The sequence below is a fragment of the Sinohyriopsis cumingii genome, chromosome 12 (genome assembly GCF_028554795.1).
Source record: "Sinohyriopsis cumingii isolate HCF-2022 chromosome 12, ASM2855479v2, whole genome shotgun sequence".
In the NCBI taxonomy this organism is placed as follows: Eukaryota; Metazoa; Mollusca; class Bivalvia; order Unionida; family Unionidae; genus Sinohyriopsis; species Sinohyriopsis cumingii.
In genome coordinates, this window is record NC_142972.1 from 48,336,175 (window position 1) to 48,359,127 (window position 22,953).

The following is a 22,953-nucleotide window of genomic DNA, read 5'->3' on the forward strand; positions in this document are numbered from 1 at the left end:
TATGTTACATTTCTGTCGCATGTTTTTCTGCTTTATTCTCATATCACGAGTCAATAGTTATGTTCTGATTCATTTTATCATCTCAGAGTAGACTGTTATAAAACATACTTTCCTAAAATAAATGCGACTCTTACTTCACTCGTACAGTAAGCATTACGAAAGCACACCAGAAATAACTTTACATGTAGGTTGTAAACATTTCATGAAACACTAAGTTAATTATGCAGAATGTACCATCTACATTATACAAGTACAAGTTCCAGCTGTCATCTTGATTAGCTGGACCACATAGCTTCTTTAAAGTGCATACAATGTCGTCAATGTTCTCGGTTGGCGGTGCCCATGTTTGAATAATCAGCTTAACTAGTGTTATTTCGTTACCTGCATTGCTGGAAAAAATAATTATCAGATTCATTATATATATATATATATATATATATATATATATATATATATATATATATATATATATATATATATATATATATATATATATATATATATATATATATATATATATAATCGTCAAGACAACGTTGATGTAATCGACAAAACGTTTAATTATTTAATGATAGATTTGAAATAACAAACATGTCCTGCCTTAAAATTTTTGATCTGAAATACTCTACCTGAAAATGTCAAATCAGAAGCCGATTTCCTTAAAATTAAAAAGTACATTATCCCTCTAAAAATAACCATCGTTCTTATTATCTTTCTGGTGATAGCAAATATCACATTATTCACACTAGGATGAGAAATTAATATAGAGAACTAAAACAAATTGTAAGTATGACAATATCATGCGAGATAATCCTTATGCAACTGTGGAGTAGAATCAGCATCTCATTATAATCACAGCTAAAAGCGAAATCTAATACTTAAGTCTTAACGAAATTTCCGTCTTAATCGCTACAAATCTCTTCTATTGTGGTACACTTAAACTAGCATAACTAGCAAATGAGCAAAATTTTAAAATCTTAAGTTCTTTCAAAAGTTACCTAAGGATACGAGGCATTATAGCTAATGTTTCTTCCGTAGTTTCTAAATATAATAATGATAATAATGAGGGCTTTGTATAGCGCCTAATCTTTAGGAGCTCTAAGCGCTTTACAACATTAGACAACACCTATAAGATAAAAAACATATATACTGCCATTACAACAAACACAATCACCATAAAATTAGAAAACAAAAAAAAAACAACATGTTGAGAATATTTAAGGTAGAAAACATTATTAGGTCTTTAAGTTTGTTTTTGCAGTCAAAATAAGTGAGTTTTGAGAGCACTCTTGAATGGTATCACTGTGATTTGTGTCTAAGATCAATGGGTAATTATTCCACGTTGCTGGGTCCTAGAATGCAAAAGAACGCTGTCCATATGACTTTGTTTTCATAGTGGGAATAATGAGTATACAATTGTCAGAAGAGGACGTAAGCATCTTCCTGGTGTGTACACATGGGTGAGGTCTGATAGGTATGTTTGACTAGAGTCCGTCAATGAAACGTAGCAAAGAGAACAAATTTTGTGTTTGATTCTGTATCGAATCGATAGCCAGTGTAGGGTACAGAGCAGCGGGGAGGTGTGCTCTGATCGTGGTACTCTAAGGATGATCCGAGCAGCTGTGTTTTTAACTTTTTGAAAGTTTCTGGAGTAGATATTGAGATGAACCAGACAGAACTGAGTTACAATATTCCAGTCTTGAAAGTACTAATGAACACACAAGTGTTTTAGTGGCATCAGCTGAAAGATATTTGCGAATTAAGCTCATGCGTCTCAGCTCAAGATATGTAGCCTTGCATATGTTCATGACACGTTGGCGCAATGTGAGAATACTGTCCAGAGTAACATCTAGGTTTCGTACTGATTGTGTGAATTTAATGTTGGTGTTGCTGATATTTATTGTTTGAGGTAAAGGATGTGAATGAGAAGGTCTTTATCTTGTGATCAGAATGGCCTCAGAGTTATCATCATTCGTTTGCAGCTGTTACACGTCATCCATGATTTCACATCAGAAATGCAGCTCTTTACACCTTGGATGGTAGCATCAACTTCATTTGGGTGGCTAGATTTGTATATTTGCGTGTCATCAGCGTACAATTGGTGAGACACTGAATGATGATCTATCACACGTGAGAGCGGCTGAGTGTATAGAATGAAGAGAAAAGGCCCAAGAACAGACCCCTGTGGAACACCACTACATAAATCAACTGGGCTGGATTGTATTCCATTTGCGGACACAATTTTCGTCCTGTTGACCAAGTAGGACTTGAACCACAGTAAGACTGTACCATGAATGCCAAACACATGCTGGAGACGGTGAAGTAATATATCAATTGTCTTTTGTGTCAAATGATGCAGACAAATCAAGGAGGGTGAGGACTGTAATCTTTCCGCTATACAGAGGAGAGAGAATATCATTAACTCCTTTTAGAAGAGTAGTTTCAGTACTGTGGCAAGGGCGAAATGCAGATTGTACATTGCTAAATAGACCATTTGAATTCAGCTGAGATACAAGCTGGGATAGAACAACCTTTTCTAAGATATTTTATATGAATTGGAGATTAGAACCTGGGCGGTAGTTCTTTAAATCGTTATTGTTAAGTGTTGGTTTCTTCAGCAGAGGCTTTACAATGGTAGTTTTGAAAAATGTTGAGAATTCCCCGGATGAGAGAGAGGTATTAATAACATCAGTTAGTGAAGACAATACTGGATCTAAGCACTCAAGCAGCAGTGATGTTGGAATTGGATCAAGTTCACATGACTTTGGTGCACTCTTCATCAGGATTGTACCAACGAAATCCATAGAGACAGGTCCAAATGCTGCTAATGGTTGCTGTTCAAATTCTGTATCCCAACTGTATGGTGACGACGAGTCAATTGAAATTGTGGTATGAAGCTTATCTCTAATGGTTTGTACTTTGTCACGGAAGAAATTTGCAAACATATCCGGAAGGTCGACTGGAGAGAAGGTAGTTGGAAGTGGTGTAGATTTGTTCCTTGACATTAGCTTCTTAGTAATCTCGACGAGCTCTTTGCAGTTCTAACTTTCCATGATCCTAGTTAGTGTAGTGGGCTGATTTTGCTGCATGGACTATATTTGTGACATTCTTCTTAGCGAATTCATATATTTGCTTATGAATAGTGAGTCTGGTGGAAAGCCAAAACCTCTCAGCTTTTCGGCGGTGCGAAGCTGGTCCCTAATACTGCTATACCATAAAGAACACTTTTGAATTGATACTCTGCACTTGGTAGCTGGGACATGTTTGTCGATCAATGAACGCAGTCAGTTATCGAGTTGTTCTGCTTTAGGAGGTAAGCAAGTTGTTAGGTTCGCTTGGATGTCGTGCATTAGTTTGGTTCAATCTGTCATACCTAGGTTTATCTTAGTAGCAGATAAAGGTGGAGGGTTAAGGACTGATACGTCAAGATGGCATATAATGCAGAGGTGATCTGATGCAAGTTCATGGGATACCAGGGATTACCGTAGAATGTTATAATCAGATCTATGAAGAATCCCGTCTACAATGTGACCATGTGTATGGGTGGGTCGGGGTAGAATGTTTCATTGAAAGGGTTCTACTTACCTTTGGGTAATCCTGAGTTTGCAATCAGAAATGCCTAATGGTACAGTAATGTCGGGAAAGGACTTTAAAGTACAGAAACACTTACTTGCTAACGTACAATGTATAGTGTTGACTAAACTATGAATGCCCCCAATCTGTTAAACAAGTACCGGTCATTACTCGGACACGCCAAAAGCAAGCTAGACTGCATCGTTGAAGCTCTAATGATTCCAGGTGACATGGACCTTTACGCTTGCATATATGAAGTGGTATATAGAATGAACTTCTTATAGTTAACAACAACATGATAATAGGCAGAAGGTTTCACTCACCACTTCAGATTCAAATCGGCTTAAAGTTCGGGAACGTGGCTAAACGAGTAATAAGCATGCAAACATCACCACTTGAAGCGACCCGAGTCATTTGCTGAGATAATAAAAATAAGCGAATTTCGGCAGGCACGCAGGTTTTGCGCTAGGGCTCCGGGGACGGAAAAAAAAACATCAGGAACAAATGCCTATTGTTCTTTGTAACGATATAATTAAGATCAATGTAGGCCTCATTTACATTATCGCTTGGCGGAATGCTGGCGCCACTGTACCTGCTCAGCAAAAAACAGGCGGAACGAGTGACGATCACTGAGCAAGCTGGTTTGTGTAATGCATGAGTTCCTGCAACCTCTAATTAGACAACAACATGACCATTTTCATATGGAATTAAAAAATTTGTTCTTGTACTTTGCCACAGGAAAAGCGAAACATGTATATACCATTATACGTCAAAGACCTCGGAAATTCATACTTCCGTGGCTTCCTTGGGGTCGGATATACGCCAATTGCCATAAGCAAATGAAATCGGCCGACCGATCTAAAGTGGATCCCCTTGACTGAAGCTCACACATAACATTATTAAAACGTTTTCTTGCCTTTTCGTCCTCTCTTTGTATCTTGCTGTATGGTTCCCACCATATCTTGCATATAGCCTATACACAGTCCATGCAGTCCACGTTGTAGCACCGCACTTCCAAACTATTTTAAATTTTGCCATATGCATGCCACAATACACACCAACCCATTTATTTCTCCAGACGTTGTTACCGAATTTCAGCCAAGCGCATTTAGCTTTGACTTGAATCATCAGATCTGTGTGAAGTGTTATACCGTATTCTCCGCGATATATTTAAAAGAAAATCCCACCTCAAAAAAAGTTTCATTGTTACTCCTTTGTGGTCTACTGTTATTGACATATAATTCAGTTTTGGGGACCCTGTCCCTTGGCGGTTGGGGCAGGAGAGGGATGGTGTGAGTGTCTGTGTGTGTGTGTGTGTGTGTGTGTGTGAAACAAAAACCTAAAATTTTCTTGTACATATACTTTGTAGCGATCACTTTATGCACTATATTATTACATTGATCAACTTTATTAATATACTGCACAGACCCAGTATCAAGTGTATTTGTGTACAGTTTATATTTAATAGATATTTGTGTTTTGCAATTGTACAGGTGTAAATAAACATTTAAATAAATGCTTCTATTAGCGAATACCTAACTGAGATTAAATCAAGTCAAACTGTATTCTTCCAAATGAATTTCAAAGTACAAAAGTACATTGTACCTACCTGAAGAGCATCCACTTCGATGGTGACAAAGCGGTTGAAGGGATTATATATATATATATATATATATATATATATATATATATATATATATATATATATATATATATATATATATGTTTGTGTGTGTGTGTGTATGTATGTATGTTTGTGTGTGTGTGTGAAGGACATGATGCTTACGTGAATTGGAGTATATTGGAGATGTTATACCAGGTTATATTTGAAAGACGGTTTCTAATCTGTAAGAGAATGAAGAAATAAAAAATTAGACCCCTGAGGGGCAACAGAAATGTCTATAACGTTTCATCTATATTTAACAACATACTTCCATGCTCAAAACCGTTTAACTTTCACCTTACATTTTTGGCTACGTCCATGTTGGTGGGTAGATTAATATTTAGGAGCCAAAGACAAATATGCGTTTGTCCCTTGAGATAGAGTACGAAATAATTGCAGGCTTGATATTTATAAGAACTAGGTCTATTTCGATTCGCATCTTTCATTTTTGGGTGAATTTAAAAATCAAGATATTCCATGTTCCACTTGGACTCTTCCACTTGCATCTTACATGAAAACAATCCTTGCTTAAGTTAGTCAAATTTTCCTTCAGAATTTAAATGACATAAGATCCCCTGTATTTGCACCCGGATATTAGTTTCCTCAGTTATACCTGATTATCATAGGAGATGGTGTCACATTGACCCATTTCTTGTCAATTGTGTAAGTATCAAATGCAATCATCCACGTTCAATTAAAATGGTGTCGGAAGAATTCATACGAAAAAACCACAAACATTTGATAAATATGATGGAAATGCTCTGTGATAACGTTAGAAAATATAGGTAAATTTTATATCTAGAGATGAAGTCTGGCTCCGTCAATGCATTTATTTATCAATAGGTGCGTACTGTAAGAGCGAACATTTTTGGTCTGGTTGGGCTAATTCCACTTTACAGTATTTTGCCTAGTGGATTGAGTTTGTTCCTGCTGTTAAATGGGTGCAAGCTGTCTCGTCTGACTCTGCCTGGTCTGTGAATCCAAACTAGAACACATGCATAGGAACCCATAACGCTAATTTTCCAAAGTAATTATTTCTACGCAAATCGAAACAGCTTATAATATTCAAGCTCAATAAATCCTTTACCATTTATTCTAAAAGAAAACAAATAACAGTTACTGAGAAAATTGTGTTGTTGAAGAATGTTGCTTTCCAAATTAAAATAGAGATTGATCAGTGATACCGTTTATTACACATACACTAGTTCTCTCTTTCTATATTAGCCGTACTAGATCCTTACTGGTAATACAAACTATTCGACTAGGTTTGGTACAAAGGCATCGTGATGCTTCGGTCTGTGTCTGTTCATACCGCAAGCTATGTACGAAAGGCCGTTATAGCCGATTTACTTCCCTTATTAACTATATATTACACATGAACCCGATAAACTGGCAGGGGATAGTTTCATAAATTGAGCCCAGTCACAATTTTTAACTTTGGCTATGGTGTGGCGTTTTAGACATTATTGTTTAAGAATTAAAGATATGGATAAATCCGGGCTATTGTTGTTACTATAATTGACGAGAGGCAGGTACACCTCACATAGTTACTTTGCAGTATGTAGGCAGTACAATACAGTTAGTCGGCAAGGAAGAAAAGCTAGCCACCCAAAGCAATAGGCTTTTAGGTTCAAGACAAGTGGAATATTTCAAAACTGGATAGCAGCTATTTTGCAATGCTTCCAGCGTTTTGAAGGCTTTTCTTAATTATAACATACGGAAAAAGCTTATGTTCGCACTCATCACCTGGTTTCAAAAATGAACTTTGGAGGTGAAAAATGCAGGGATAAATTTGAGGTTGCAGTGTACATACAATACATACTTCCTTTTCTATGAACTGCCATAGGCCGGACAGTTCAATTGATTAATATTGTTCTTTGCTTTAACATTTCTATCCAAAAAAATTATCCCTTTTGACATTTTCTAAATTTAATATTTAAGATATTTGTATATTAGGCACGCAGATGCGGAAATGAATTTGTGCATAAAATATATCCCTTGCACTCTAATTGTCCATTGGCTAATACATGGATTGAAGTTGATAGGTATAACTAATGGTTAGAGGCCATACAGCAATTTTGCCGCTTCGATGACTAACCCGTCCATACGATATGATAATAACCTCGACATAATGGAATATACATTAAAATTAACAAGGTTTTTAAAGTGTTGGTGTAAAGCGGTTTGGTATACCATGACGATTGCAACATTATATTACGATTTGTATACCTTTTTAATCAGTGATGAATTCCAAGTAATACAATTTAATACGAGAAGAACATGATGAACAAATATATTAATAATACCAGTCCACCCCCCCCTCCGCCCACCATAATAGCCACCAAAAAGTGCAAATATGTTGTGTGTGTCTGTCTGTCTGTCTGTGTTTGATTGGATTTTTAATTTAGCTTTAACAATTGTTCAGTCACATCGCTACGACGTCTGCAGTGTGGCAGTTTATAGTGATGCCTAGCAGCACTAGGCATCATGCCTCAGACATGTAGCATGATGTCCCATCCTGTCACATTATCCTGACACCAGGCCGACCAGTCCTAACACTAACCTCTTAATGCAGAGTGAGTGTCATGCAAAGCAGCTGTTAGTACCATTTTTATAAGTATTTGGTATGACTGATCTGGGGTTCGAACCTGCTACCTCCCGCATCCGAGGCGGACGCTCTAATATATGGCCACCGGAACTGTCTGTGGAGTGAGTGAGAAGAAAACAACGTTTGTCATCATTAAAAAGGCAAATCTATTTAATTAATTTCTCAATTAAATTAAACTTTCAAAGAGGGAAAGAGAAAAAACTACTAACGAGGAATATTAGCTGCCCAATAGCAAATTGTGTTTATTAATTATTAATACATTTCTCATTATTGTAAGATTAATATTTTAATCACAGTTTAAAGAGACCAGAGATTTCCACCATATAGTAATATTAATACATTTACTTTGTCACACGATACAATCCCCAGAAAGGTATGTTATATATAACTAATTAAGTGTAGATTATGCGTCACATAGTTAATCCCATCTGCTAAAGACACCCAAAACATACATGGGCGAAAATATTTATCACAGTTAGCTGATAAGTGTAAGGCGTCTATTAATTATTGTTAACATCAGAGCAGTGAATAATTTCTAAATACCAATTTGTAATGCATAATACACGGACTAAGATAGGTAAGGCGAAGAAAATATTGTTTACATTTTATTGAAAAATACAATGAGCCAAAATATCTGAATCACGACAATCAACGTTAAGTTAACAATTATAGTAGACGAATAAAAGTAAAGCAGTTATTACATGCGTAGTATTGATTTTATCTGACTGTACGGAATCCTCAACTATATATACATTTGAATAATATGTACGACATAGCTTTGATATTCCACGAGATGTATGACTTTTCATTCTTAAGAAATGGTGCTTGGCGACCTTCCATTGAACTTAAAATTATACACCATATGGTACATAAAAGAAAAAGCATACATATTAAAATTATGTTTTATTTATACCACATAATTAAATATATACGAGTTCAGACTGAATACTGGAAACTGTATATTGACAGAGAAAGTGTGTCCGCTATACAATATAGTTCGATTGTATAAACCACATATATGATCTTGTCGGCTCCTGACATGCAACTCAACCGACCCTGAACATATAAAAATATTTCTACATAACTATTTACACCTAGATAGATTATTTGATTGATCAGATAGTGATTGGAATTTCGTCGTTAAAGCTAAGTAGATGTAATTGCTTGACCGTTTATGTTACGGTGGTATATAAAAGTTGTGGTGCTCCATTTTACAATTATTTGTAAATATATTTTTCGACCTATTTTATTGACATTATTTATGAAATTAAAGATATCCATGCTTTAGAATAGATATTATCTTGTCAGTGATATTTTTATTTTAAATCAACAATCTTTGATGGTAATTCCATTATATCATTCTGTGAGTAAATTGTTATGTTTTCACATAAGCTGAAGATACACATTCCCGCACAAGACATGATGCAGTCTTAATTCAGCCAGTATTTTAATTTTTTGAAGAAAAAAATTGGTCCAATATTGTTTCCTTAATTAAAAACTGCAGTACTTCGCCAATATAAAAAGCGAACGCGGTCTTCTCCACAACGTGGATACACTGCTTCAAACATGTAAAACTGGCATTGTTCGAATTTATAATTGTTTTCCGTAGCTCTGGCTTGACAAAATGTTTCTACTCGTAATTTACAATTAGTAGATTTTCACCATCCTGCATGTTTAAAATATGTGTACATAAATAAATAAGTATTTCAAAGTTCAAAGCAATAAATGCGGTTTGTGTTTAATTTTAGTTTTAAACCATTCATATCTGAAAACCCTATATTCAATGTTATGATAAATTCATAATGCATCGTTCACGAATACATGCGTTTACAATTAAGACCTTGTAAAGAATTTCAATACGTGCCTGTGTTATATATACCGAAGTGACTTATGTTTAAACAAAGACCTCACGAAATTTAAGAATACATTCTAGTTTTTCTGCCAGAGGTTACGATATAAACAGCAATTATGTGGATTTTGTAGAAAGAGAAACACTCAATGCTATAAAGTTATCTATGGATAAATAATAATAATAATAATAATAATAATAATAATAATAAACATAAAAAATCAATTCATGCAATATTGGAATGAATTAAGCACATACTAGAAATATTGTACATTCGAACACGGAGCGCGATCTCGGTGTAATTTTCTACATTTTAAAGTATACAACTAACACGGAAAAAATAAACACTCGAGATCCCAATTTTTAGTCATAATTATCGAGAAAAACTCTTCACAAAGAAATTAAAATTCTTTGAGATTGAGTGTTGGAGACATCGCTCCTTTAACTGTAACCCCCTTTTTCCAAATGTAATAATTAGTACTGTTTGGCTTATATTTACTGTCTTGATTTCTCCTTGACAAATCTATAAAGTCCAACTTTTAATTAAGATACCTGTTTACAGTTCACTTTCATAACGCATGAGAGGGAATTACTTATCTATCAATAGTTTGTGCTTTAACTTCTCGCTCACACATTCACTCGATCGCCAGCCATATTATTTTTTTCCTCTTTTTGCGTAAAGGATATGTTTGATTCCTTCTTCAAATGATATGATGATGCTGATCGCTTGCAAAGTGTTGAAAACAGCAATTAGAATTGGCAGTAAGACGTTCTTAGAAAGCTCTTCATTATATTTCCCGATCTGACACGCCTTACAGTTGCATCTTTCTTGAACATTTGTTAACAGGAAAATAAAACTTTTTAAATGCAAATTATTATACTAATAGAAACACTATTTAAAATAATGGTAAAGTCCGTTAATTTCTACATAAGTCGGACGGATATATCTCACAAGACGACACACATACTAACAAACTGAGACTTAGTCAAGGGAGGTAAAACTGTCGGTAATTGTTTTGGATAATACAAATCTTCACACAAATTCCTGGTGAATTTGTAATCTGCACATACGATTTCACAAAAACCATAAAAAATGATCATTTTGAAAATCGTCTCAAAAATAAAATTTAAATACCTTTCGGTTTTGTTAATTTCACACCTGTCGGTTTTACTGTTCTCTTATATAAAAATCCATTAGAAGAACAAGATTAAAAATTATTTCCAGAAATTCGGGTTGACTTTGAATAACCATATGTTTAGGAAAACGGATTCATGCAATCATGTGGCATTATTATTGTAAGGAACTTAAGTACGAAAGTACGAAAGGTGATTCGGGGCCCCGAGCGGTCTAAAACGTTCACCGTTCTGGATCACTGCCATCTCACCTCTGTCTGCGTGGGTTCGAGTACAAGGCTCGGCTAGCGTGGGTTCGAGTACAAGGCTCGGCTAGCGTGGGTAAGTGGGAAAGCCTGCCAGTAGCTTCTCGTCGGTCGGTGGTTTTTCCCTTGGTTTTCCAGGTTTCTTCCTCCACCAGTTATACTGGCCGCCATGTATAGCCTATCTTGTGCTGAAAAATGGCGTTATACCCTAGATCAACAACAACAACGAAAGGTGATTCACCCATATTAGATTAAGATCGATAATCGGTGTCAGAAATCATGGCTATGAATAACCAACATTGCATAAAAGCGATTCGTAGCTGTTGACACTGGACTGACAGAACTACCTTGCTGTTGTGTCATATTTTGCAATACCTCAGCCAACTGTCCAACAACCTAAATCTTTTTATTTTAGTACAAACCGGTTTTTGTGACTTGTAATCATTTAAGCCTACCATATACATAAAAGAGAACTTACCTTGAGCATAATATTCGTGCTTGTATTCATGTACTTAGGTGAAGTTAAATTCTGTAGTTCTGCAGTAAACTGGACATCCACAAGGTATAAATAAACGTCCATTTGAATGATGCGCACTATGCAAGAACAAAAAAGCAGATTTTCAAAGAATGAATGACATTGGTTGGATGACTAAAATGTTTCCTTAAATCGCTATGCAGTTCTCAGAATAACAAGTCTTACAGAGTTATTAGCAGTTTGAATTCGCTTGCGAACGACTGACGACTCATACTGACCGTCAGTTTGTTGTCAGTCATGAGGAATCGCCTATTGATGTTATGCCCATGGATAAACGAACATGTGTATTACACAGGAGTTACAAATCTCTCCTTTCGTTTGGTGTGAAAGCTTTTGACATTAACTTTAGTATTAAAATCTCACCTCAAACAGACACATACACAGAGGTATATGGTATATATATATATATATATATATATATATATATATATATATATATATATATATATATATATATATATATATATATATATATATATACTGAATGTCATCAATATAAGAGCATTTTGTAAGTTAAAATTCGCTTCAATCAGGAACTGAACCGGTACTGCAAGTAATGGAACCTATCGCATTACTTTCATGTGGCATGCCTAAGCAATTTGGGGATAGCTCTGTAAAACATACAGTCATACCCTTGAATGTGTACTAGCTAATGACTTGGGCTGTGTTGTCGTAAGACCGTAAAATCGTATGTGCCATATCAAGTACAAACAACTATCTGCTAAAAAAAATATCTAGTGCAATTTACCTCTCTGTTAAAATTAATTGCGTTTGTGATATATAGAGATAGATATTCAAATACAAAATAGAAAAGATGGAAAGATCAAATATGTTGGGTAATAAAGTAGATAGGTACGGTAATTAATTGGATTATATTAAACCCTTAAGAGATGGATCGGGTCACAGATAAATATTGGGATTGGTTTGAATAGATTAGAGATAAAAAAACAATATGGTTCAGAATCATATCTAAATGATATTTATTTTGTATTATTACAGCTTCCTGACATTTCAACAATGAATGAAATTGCTCTGCAAGATCTACAACTCTATTTTCAGCAGGGATACATGTGTGTTCATGAAATGATTTAATAATAACTGTAATAATATAACTTATTCCTTCTTTTAATCGAGTTTATAATTAAGGATCATAGATTAATAATGTACTTTTGTAAGAACGTAATTCCTTTCTTTTGTTCGCTGTTCAGGACCTCAGTTGTGCTTGAATGCTCCATGGACGTAATACTTGTTTCAACCCTCTCTATATCATGCACTGTAGTTGTACAGAACTCAAAAGTTGTGTCTCATGCACAATACTAGTACAGCAAGCATGGACGATTTATATTCAAAGTATACTAATCTGGAACTTTTGTAATCACTTGCCTACTTTACGTCAGTTTAAATATGATCATAATTAGTACAACAGTCTCTCTTCATGTATTAATATGGAAGATTGTATCAGTCTTTTAAACCTAATGCCTGATAAATTAACATAAATACAGCCGTTTGTATGGAACTATTTATTGAGACCACTTTTGCTACTCTCATTAAACTAGTCATTATATATATATATATATATATATATATATATATATATATATATATATATATATATATATATATATATATATATATATATATGGAATGCAAAGCTAAGCATTAGTCAATAAAGAAGGAATTTATCCAAAGAAATATATTATCTATAAGATTACACATTAATCAGACAATTGACAGTCCTATCTAAGTAAAGTGACTTATTCCACATTCCACATCCGTTCTCTTTTAACTTTAGGGTCTAATTTTAAAGAATTGAATTTCAACTCATTCTAAAAATATGTTTTCTGAAACAAGTGAAATTAGCCGTGTCAACAGAGCTGTTTGGGTCCAGTCTTCCATAGCACCAGGTGAAGAAGTAAAGATTCAATTAAATGTAAATCACAAACAATGGACCCCCATTGGGAATTTAGACGTGGAAATTGATGCACATCAAATCAATCTGGTGATACAGCTTAACTTAGGGATATCATTCAGGCAGTCCTGTCAGTCCAGTCACCATTGTAGTCTTAGCTGGGCAATGACAAGGAGATAAAAGGCATTGCAAAATATAGTGATAACCTATTGCTCCAGGAGGTAAGTACTCAGATTGATGGAATCTCCATCAGAAAATTCCGCAATGATTACAGGAATGCTTAGGGGCAGTGGTAAGAACATATCAGCCTTAATAATGGAAACTAAATTATCAGTGTTGGAGGAAATAATGATAATAACAACTTTGAAATATTTCATCATAGCAATGGGCAATAGGATTAGGACCATGAATGTAGTGGCATGTTTATGAGACATAATTTCTCTGCTGTTTGAAGACAAGAAGTAGGAACTATACTGGGCGTTGATGCCTATGTTGTTTGCTGTAGGACATCAGTTCAACATTATATCACTCAAACAGTTATTCACACATGATTCAATGCATCGTAAACATTAGTACCAGAACTAACCTCTTTGTGTAACACCATTTTAATGCCATATTTGGTTTAAGAATTAAAGAAGACAAGTTTACACATTGTGCATATAAATATGTACGGTGTGACTAATACGTTAGATCAACTGAATCTTTTATTATCATATAGGTTCAGAATAAACATTTTCTAGGAGTAACTGACAAAAAAGGTTAAATGAAAATCATACAACAAAGACTTTATATATAATGATGATTATCTCACACCAATCAGATGTAATAGAGGTTTAAGGGTGAAAGTGTTGCATATAAAAATCGTTTATCAGTTGAGAAGAGAACACATGAAATTAGGGCAATATGGATCCAGGTAATTCTCTCATACGCAAAGCCAGTCATATGAGCATTTTATCTCGATCCCGTTCTAAAAGATTAGAATGGAATACGCATTTTGAAAAGCAACTAGATAAAGTGATTAATGACCTAAACGAATTTTATATTTTAAGTGCGTTCCAATGTGAACAAAATACATATTCCCAGGATAGGTCTTAGTGATCATTTCCCACCTTTCCAAGCTATAAAAAATTCCCTGAAACAGCTGCAAAATTTCAAAAGTATTACCCGTTGAATTATAGGTCATTTAACCATTATGATATAAATACATTTGTGTAATATGTCAATAATGTTTCTTGAAATGTAATAATTGTGTCTGACGATGTGGATGAGATCTTTATATATTAGTCCAACGTTTTATGGAAGTAGCAGATGAACATGTATCTTTGAGAACACAGAGCTAAAATTGAATTCTAAATTGGTTGATTAATTCTTGACACTATATACGCTACTAAAACCCTTGATAAGTTGAAATCATTTGGCCAGAAAGTACAATACAAAACAAAGATAAACAACGTAACCAAAATGCTCAATCAGCTTTAGCAAATAATTGCATCTAAATTTTTTAATGGAAATTTGTTAACAAACTAGGTGAAAGTAAGCGTTTCATAATTGCATTCTAAATTCAGTTAATTTGCCTAGAAGGCCAGATTATTCATGTGAATGTTGAAGAAGGAAACACGTTTATTGCTATTTTTGTAAGCACAAATTCCAAACATTATATTGCTAACTACTATCGCAAGGAATCGGCCTAGATAACGTTGCACTACATGACTAAGAAGGCTTCTGGAAGTATGATATTTGATAGCAAATTTTGCATTCGCAATTCAGACAGCAATAAGATGTCAATAATCTTGTAACACTTCTGTCCAAATGTCTGTAATACTATGTTCATGACATTCGTTTGATGTACTATCAACCTCTAAATTAATTAACCTTAACTAAGCAGTTATAATAAAAGGAATCAACTACGTGTGGATCACAGCATATATCAATCTTGGATCTACTCCTTTTTCATTCTAATAATCGGATTGCCTTTGAAAATAGACAATTGTATTTCATCTGCTGACATATGCTGACGACCCCAAATCGATCAGATTTCAAACAAATAAAATTGGACTGAGAGGTGTCTGGCCAGATAGCCTTACTTAGATTAAATTCCCCGTATGATAAAAAGATGAACGTATTATGACCAATACCTAATGCAAGTTAGCGAAATTGGAAAAAAAACAATTTTAAGCTTAATTTGAATGGTAAACAATATAGCACGGCAAACTCGTTGAGGTGATAGCTGACAACAATTTACCACGGAATGAACATATTTCAGGCAAATGTCACAAACTCAGTTAATGTCAGTGTTTATTAATAATGACAAAGACATATTTATCAAACAAATAGAGGTTAATATATTTTTTTTAAAAATACAGACAAACATAACTACACTAATGTAATTCTATTAGGAAAAAAAAACACTTCTGCCAAGAATTTTTCCTCTAGCAATGCGGAGCTTCCAGAACCATTCTAGAAAACGTTGAAAACATATCCAATGCAACTAATGATATAATAATATTAACATTAAGAAAATACATTTTGAGACAGGCAAAACGTCTGCACAAAGTTTCAAACAATGTGGCTCATTTATATGTCAAGGAGTGACTCACTTATATGTCAAGGAACTAGCACATGCTAGTAAACAAGCAAATGCTCCCAATATATGATAAATTTTAGCTAACCATCGTTCCAAAACACTCAAATAAAGAACTCTTAAAAACCTGTTTAATATCCGGGTCTTCTAGATTATGACTGAATTCAAAATGAATCAGAGAAAGTGTACATTCAATTTTTTAAAAAGTGGAACCTGTTTGATTTGACAAATACATTGCAACTCAAAGTATACATTCTCAACCCTGACACTTAATTATCTCATTAAATGTATGCTATATTATAAATATCTGCAGCATGTTCATGTAAAAATATGTGTTTGTTTATGTCCATATATAAACTTAGTTTACTTTTAATGAGTTTATTTTCGGTATGAATTTGTGATTTTGTTTCTTCTTAAGAAAAAAACAAGTGTTGTATGTGCTTTTCTTTTGTCCGTACATCCACATACCATGTATGTTTATATGCAAATATTAGATGTCAATATATAGAATTTAGCTCTTCAACAACTAATTTAAATAAAGTCATCATCATCATCATTCTTCTTCTGCTTCTTCGTCTTATTCTCCTTCTTCTCTTATTCTTCTTCTACTTCTTCTTCTACTTTTTCTTCGATATGTCGATGTATGATGCCCAGTGCGATGGCACAATACGAAACCTAACTTCAATCTAATACATATGGTTGCGAATTCATGACCAAAAGTTATAGCAATGACATAATCAATGAAAACAGAACCATTGAAAATTTCAAATAAATTTCAAACGTTACACTTTTGCTAGTTATGAGGTTCATCTACAGCTGAATGTACAAATATGCCCGAGATCGCCGACCGGGATTAAAATTACCTTAATAACAATCGAAAATGATGTTAACCAATAAATGTCGCACAGTATTCCAGTGTTGTTGTGAAATGCTCATTTTTGTGAAACCGTTCAATGAGTAGGTAAAGCAATATCACCTTGATAAAAGTGACTGCAAACGTTGTCATTTTTGAAGGTTAGATGAAACACATTTTAATGTATGACCAACAATGTGCTGTAATAAGTAATATAGTAGAAGCACCAGATGATACGACAATGAGTGATAGTTTAGAATATAACACGGATTTATACTCGTATCATGATTTGTACAATAACCCAAGTGGTGACCAAATTGGACGGGTATACCTGTGTCAATTTCTTCAAGGACCATCTGCACACAACAAAATAGTATATAAGTGAGAAGCCCATGCAGACATGAAGCATAGTACGTTTATCAAGATAGCCGACATGGGATCAATATTGGATATCAGATAAGGAACACATTTACTTACAACCAATGTCGATATGACCACCTGCCTAGCAGGAAGTCTAATAGCAATAGTTATAAGAAGGTGGACATGGCGGACATATTGGATGTCTGATCAAAACATATTTGAATTTAAACTATCTACAACACATGGTGGCAACGTCGAATAGGCGACATACTTATCTGGAATTATCTAAGTGACATACTAATTATCAGTGAAAACCCCATGTCAATATAGCCATCCCTACAGGAAGAGTACCAATAACAACAAAATCAGATAGTTGCCGTGGAAGCCATGTAGAGTGTCAGCTGCACATCAGTTTGAATGATGGTGATCTACATGTCATACGAATTTCTCTCCCTGATACACCATAATGTGACTTGATAATAATAATCGCTGGAAAGTACGACCGTTTTGCACTGAATGAACGATACATTTTTACAAGTTGCACATTGCAGCTCTCCAGATTAGACATTCTCGAAGCAGTCTTTCTCGAAAACGATATAAAATATTCATTGCGATATTCAGTGATATGATTTTCAAAATGACCATACTGTCGGCTACCTTGGATGTCTGAGGGACACAAGTTCAATGTAGGACAATGTAGTCGTCAGAATAAAAACTTTGTACAAAATTTGTTTACGTCCCAGTATCACTGATACATTAGGATGAATAAATCAGTGTTATGCCCATTCGGTCAGTGAGATGTAGTACAAACATATAATATATGTGTTGTGTGGAGGCATATTGCAATGTAATATACTGTCAAGTTTACTTGATAAATAATTATTTAAAGAACGTACGACATTGTATTATACGCTTATTAAACAGTTCACCTGCTTTACAGTGGGTTTCATTTCGTGTTTTTCCTGACCTGCACGGACATGTGACACGAAAGTAACATTTCGAGAACCAAGATCTTTTTGGATGAATACTTATGGACGAGGTCGAGTTCATTATTTTAGCACATCCGAACTAGCTCATATTGTTATTTTGAAACTAAGTAAACTACAATCAGAATTGCTAACCGATGACTCAATTATTTTATAACTGAAACTGAATTCAGAGCAGGGATACGTGTGACAATTAATAAATATATTAAAGCAAACAATAAGCATTATAACAAAGTTAACAATATCAAAGCAAATTAGGGAAGAGAGAGAGAGAGAGAGAGAGAGAGAGAGAGAGAGAAAAGTGTAGATCAGGATTGTTTCTCACAATTCTGAGAAAACAAGCCTCATGCTCACAATAGTGGAGGATACGATACATTGTAATCTTGGTCAAGTAGAAATTTCTTAATGAGGCATAATTTATATACATGAATAATCAATTGGTTGCGATGTTTATTAAAAGTATCTACATTATGTAATGTAAATTCTGCTTGAAAGCAGACCAGCGAAAAGATACATTAATTCGTGGTTTTGGTAATGGATTACTCTTCTGCCGCGATTCATTAGTATCAAGTCTATACGACCAACTAGATTTGAATGCTTCAGCGACCGTATTTATCCTGAATTGGATATACCCAGTGTAACCTTGGTGGCAATATGTGAAAAGATATTGGAATTATTTACTGATGAAGTGTTAAAAATTGTCAGCAAATAAAGAATGGGATTTACAACAACCACGTTTTGGCGTGCCACTCATGTTCATCCTAGAATACAACTACAGCACAAGTGTGTTCTATAGAGAAGGTAGCATTTGTATTGTCTCATGTACAAGTAGCATAGATGCATACACTACCAAACATATGGATAAAGCGAATCCAATAAACAACTGCCTCTCTATTGTAAGCTGCTGAATACAATCACACTTATCTAGAAAATTGCCATATCCAAACATTTAAGAGGAACAGCGTGGTCAATATTTTCAAGATACCACAATGTGGAAAAAAGTGAGGCATCAAATTTATATTCGACTATCTTTAAAAGCATCATAGGTCTATTCATGGAAACTTTATATTTTTTCAGGAGTACCAATCACTGGGTTGCACCACCTCTTTTCACAGACAAGAACCACTTTCATGACTCACCACTCACAATACCCCATTTGTTCTTCTCATTTTTGCCTAAATTTAAACAGAATCATTCCATAACTTTTAACAGTATACTTCTTATGATGCTTAGTTGGCCCTAAATGAAAATGGTGCCAGTTGTACATCCAAGATGGCTGTCATGAAGGCCATCTTAAATATATTGTTGTCACTACTCTTCTCTTAAATCTAACATTTGCAAAGTTTGTAAATGTTAAACCTAGCGATTATTATTTTGTCAGTTTATTTTTATCAATTTCTGTGTTGACTTTAATAGTATTGTCTTTAAATATGGATGTTGGACCTTTGCACACAAAAACATGAATAATAGCTCTTAACCTAATTCTGAAAGTAAGTTAATATAACGTTCGATCACCATATGTCCATTCACGTTTTTTTCAAAATGATTTCTGAACCGACATGAACATTAAACAATTTGTAAGCATAATTTGAAGGTAAGAACTTATTAAAAGCTTTGGTCTACACATATGTTATTTGCTTGGAAAACAGGAAGTTTGGGATAAAGCGATTTCTGAAAAAAATGCTTGCAGAATGGCTTGGGTCAGTTATTGTAAAATGAACGTAAGTATACAAGTTCACGAGATATATTAGTTATAATCGGGATTTTGTCATCTTGTTTATTTGAACTCGCATTCAGTCAAGTAATAACCCATCAATATATATGTTTTACTCCGTAAGGACATTAATGGTGGATGCTGGTGAATAATATCAACTACGGAATAACTTAACGATACCTACTTTTCGTCAGGGAAATAAAGCCATATTTAACAATTACACTGAGGTTGCGATATTTTCAAGACTGAAGCTAAGTCATTAACATGAAATTTGTCCCAATAATCATCTACTAGAGAAATGTAAACTGTCTTTTGACTGAGTAATTTATTTGAAATGCTAATGTAATTATATTTGTATCTAGCTGTGTACGTCTAATTGTGCATCGAAAACTTATTTGATCAGGATCGGAAAACACAGGCATGGAAGAAAATGTAAGACATTTTGAATATATTGTTGACAGCTGACGGGTTTAAGTACATCAAATACCTTAACAAAAATAGAAAAACACACAATTACCACAACAGAACCAGTATGATCAAAAGACCTCAACGTTGATTTTTAATGAAACATTTGATAGTGAAATATGAAGATATGTTGCAATACAAAACCATTTTGACAGCGGACTCCATCAAAACCATGTGGACATGTGCAGGTATATCCGCTTGCAATGGTAACACAGGTTGCGCCATTCTGACAAGGGCTGCTCGCACAGTCTTTGATATCTAAAATAGACGTAAAAGGTAGAAATGATGCATGGCAAGAAACGATTAAATTTTTGGTTGATTATATGCAGAGCCTCGTCTGCTTTTATCATTGAATTATTCTTCATTATGCTCGACAGGATTTAAAACATTTCGTTGCATACATAGCAATAGTCAAATGTTTCCTCGTAATTTCGTCTGATAAGACAAATGCCATATAATAAAGAATATGATAAAGAGTTCTGGTTGATGAAACATGAATGAAATTGTCACAGAGACAGGACACTTCCATGAAAGGTGCGTGTCTTTCGTTGCATGTGTGTAAAACTAGTATATAAGCATGGGTTCTTATGCATATGTTATTGATCTGTACTAGGTTTTGGATGAATCAAATCATTTACCTTTGCATGTGGTGGAGACTACAGAATTCACAAATGAGACAAGATTTGCTGACTGGTTCACATAAAGCAAATACGATGAGCCCGAAGCAACCTGCTGAAGATGGAGACTTGGAGCTGTAATCCGTATCCCTACAGAAACAAAGTGTAAGCAAAAACCTGTTAAATCATTGTTATGTCTGATTTTTGAATAAAGTTTCTATATATTGAACTTTAATTGCAAGAGAAGTACTTCTTAAGATAAACAAACAAACAATGAAATAAAATATAACATGATTAAAACCATGCTTGCATGATGTTCTCGTTGAAATGAAACAGCATATAGACTTAACATAAAGTATTTGCATAAAGCAAGCAAAACAAACAATTTTGGCCCTTTGTTTAGGATATCAATAAAATGTAATCAATCCTATGAAACTATACAATGCAACAAACAGTTCAGGTAAATATTTGCTAATTATAAATTTCCAAAACAATTTTGAAGAAAAGCGATGCAGTTTCTTTAAATCCCCACAATTTCTCCTATTGAGGTGAATGTTACTCTTTTAAGACGTCAAACTTCAATGTTAAAATTCCAACATTCTTCGAAACAATCAAAACAAAAATCTCCAATGTGATGATGATTAAACTTGAATAAAGTACATACCAATGACATATAATCTGAGAGATGTGTATGACGACTTAAGGATTCCAGCGATCGTCAATGTTGCAGACTCATCTCTGGAACCACCGTCCGTAAGTAAAACGACATATTTAACAGAATTTGATCTTGCCGTCTGGTCCAGAACATCCTTTGCACGCAGTAAGCCAACATCAATGTAATCGATACCGCCACTTTGAAATTTAATGCTTTGAACAGCAGATATGATGCCAGTTTTATTTGAATATCGAATAAGGTCAAATTCAATTGTAGCGTTTAATGCATTGTTTCCGAATTGAACAACACCAATATGGAAAGCATCTCGGCCAATTATCACCAAATTTGTGAACTCTTGTACAAAGTCAAGTTCATTCTGGAATCCCGCGCTTCCTATGCTGCCCGTTGAATCGAGTACAAATACTACATCTATAGGATCCACCGTACACGTCCCTGTTTCAAAACATAAATACGTTAATGACAGTTGCACTTCAAGGTCTGACTTAATAGGCAAATGTTGTTTTTATAATCTTATTATAAATTAGTCGGAAAGCATGCTAAACCTAAGCTTAATTTTTAATCAAAGTCAGCATCTTTGTTCACTCCAGTCATAGAGAAAATAGCGGCATTGGTACGCCCATAAATTTAAACTTCGTTGCTATTAATTATTTAATTGAACGCATTCGATCGACAAAATTATATCTTACAGATTTAGCAAAAAAATTCTCCTTCTTCTTCTCTTCTTCTTCTTCTTCTTTTTCTTCTTCTTCTTCTTCTTCTTCTTCTTCTTTTTCTTCTTCTTCTTCTTCTTCTTCTTCTTTTTCTTCTTCTTCTTCTTCTTATTACTATTATTGTTATTATTATTATTATTATTATTATTATTATTATTATTATTATTATTATTATTATTATATGCGTACAATACAGACTTTTTATAAACTTACACTTTCCACAAGTTCCACCTGGTGCATTACCATTTTCATCATAGTATCCCATCTGGCACTTACATGTCATCTCACTACACTCAGCATTAGGATCAGCACATTGACTTTGTGAAGAACAGTTGTATCCTAATTCTGAGAACAAACGAAAGGCAAAAAATACACAAACAGACATCACCAGCCATTACAACATTATAACATTATCGCAATGAGTCACAAAGAAAGTGCAAAAAGTTAAGAAAGAAAATGTTTTCACTAGTCTTCA

At 34.3% G+C, this 22,953-nt stretch overlaps 1 protein-coding gene across 3 annotated transcripts in view; it reads right to left on the reverse strand.

The window, feature by feature from the left end:
• Positions 1-22,953, reverse strand: part of LOC149786407 (uncharacterized) — a 144,192-nt gene that overhangs the window by 49,820 nt on the left and 71,419 nt on the right. For 2 of the 3 annotated variants that reach the window (XM_089976829.1, XM_089976828.1), the window contains 7 exons: positions 22,692-22,823; positions 21,757-22,200; positions 21,114-21,242; positions 20,620-20,733; positions 11,551-11,666; positions 5,360-5,418; positions 235-389 (listed from right to left, as the gene is read on the reverse strand). In XM_089976829.1, coding sequence (XP_089832955.1) covers positions 235-389; positions 5,360-5,418; positions 11,551-11,666; positions 20,620-20,733; positions 21,114-21,242; positions 21,757-22,200; positions 22,692-22,823 — 1,149 coding nt within the window. The remainder of the gene's footprint in view (positions 1-234; positions 390-5,359; positions 5,419-11,550; positions 11,667-20,619; positions 20,734-21,113; positions 21,243-21,756; positions 22,201-22,691; positions 22,824-22,953) is intronic. The other variant, XM_089976830.1, reaches the window with a different exon arrangement.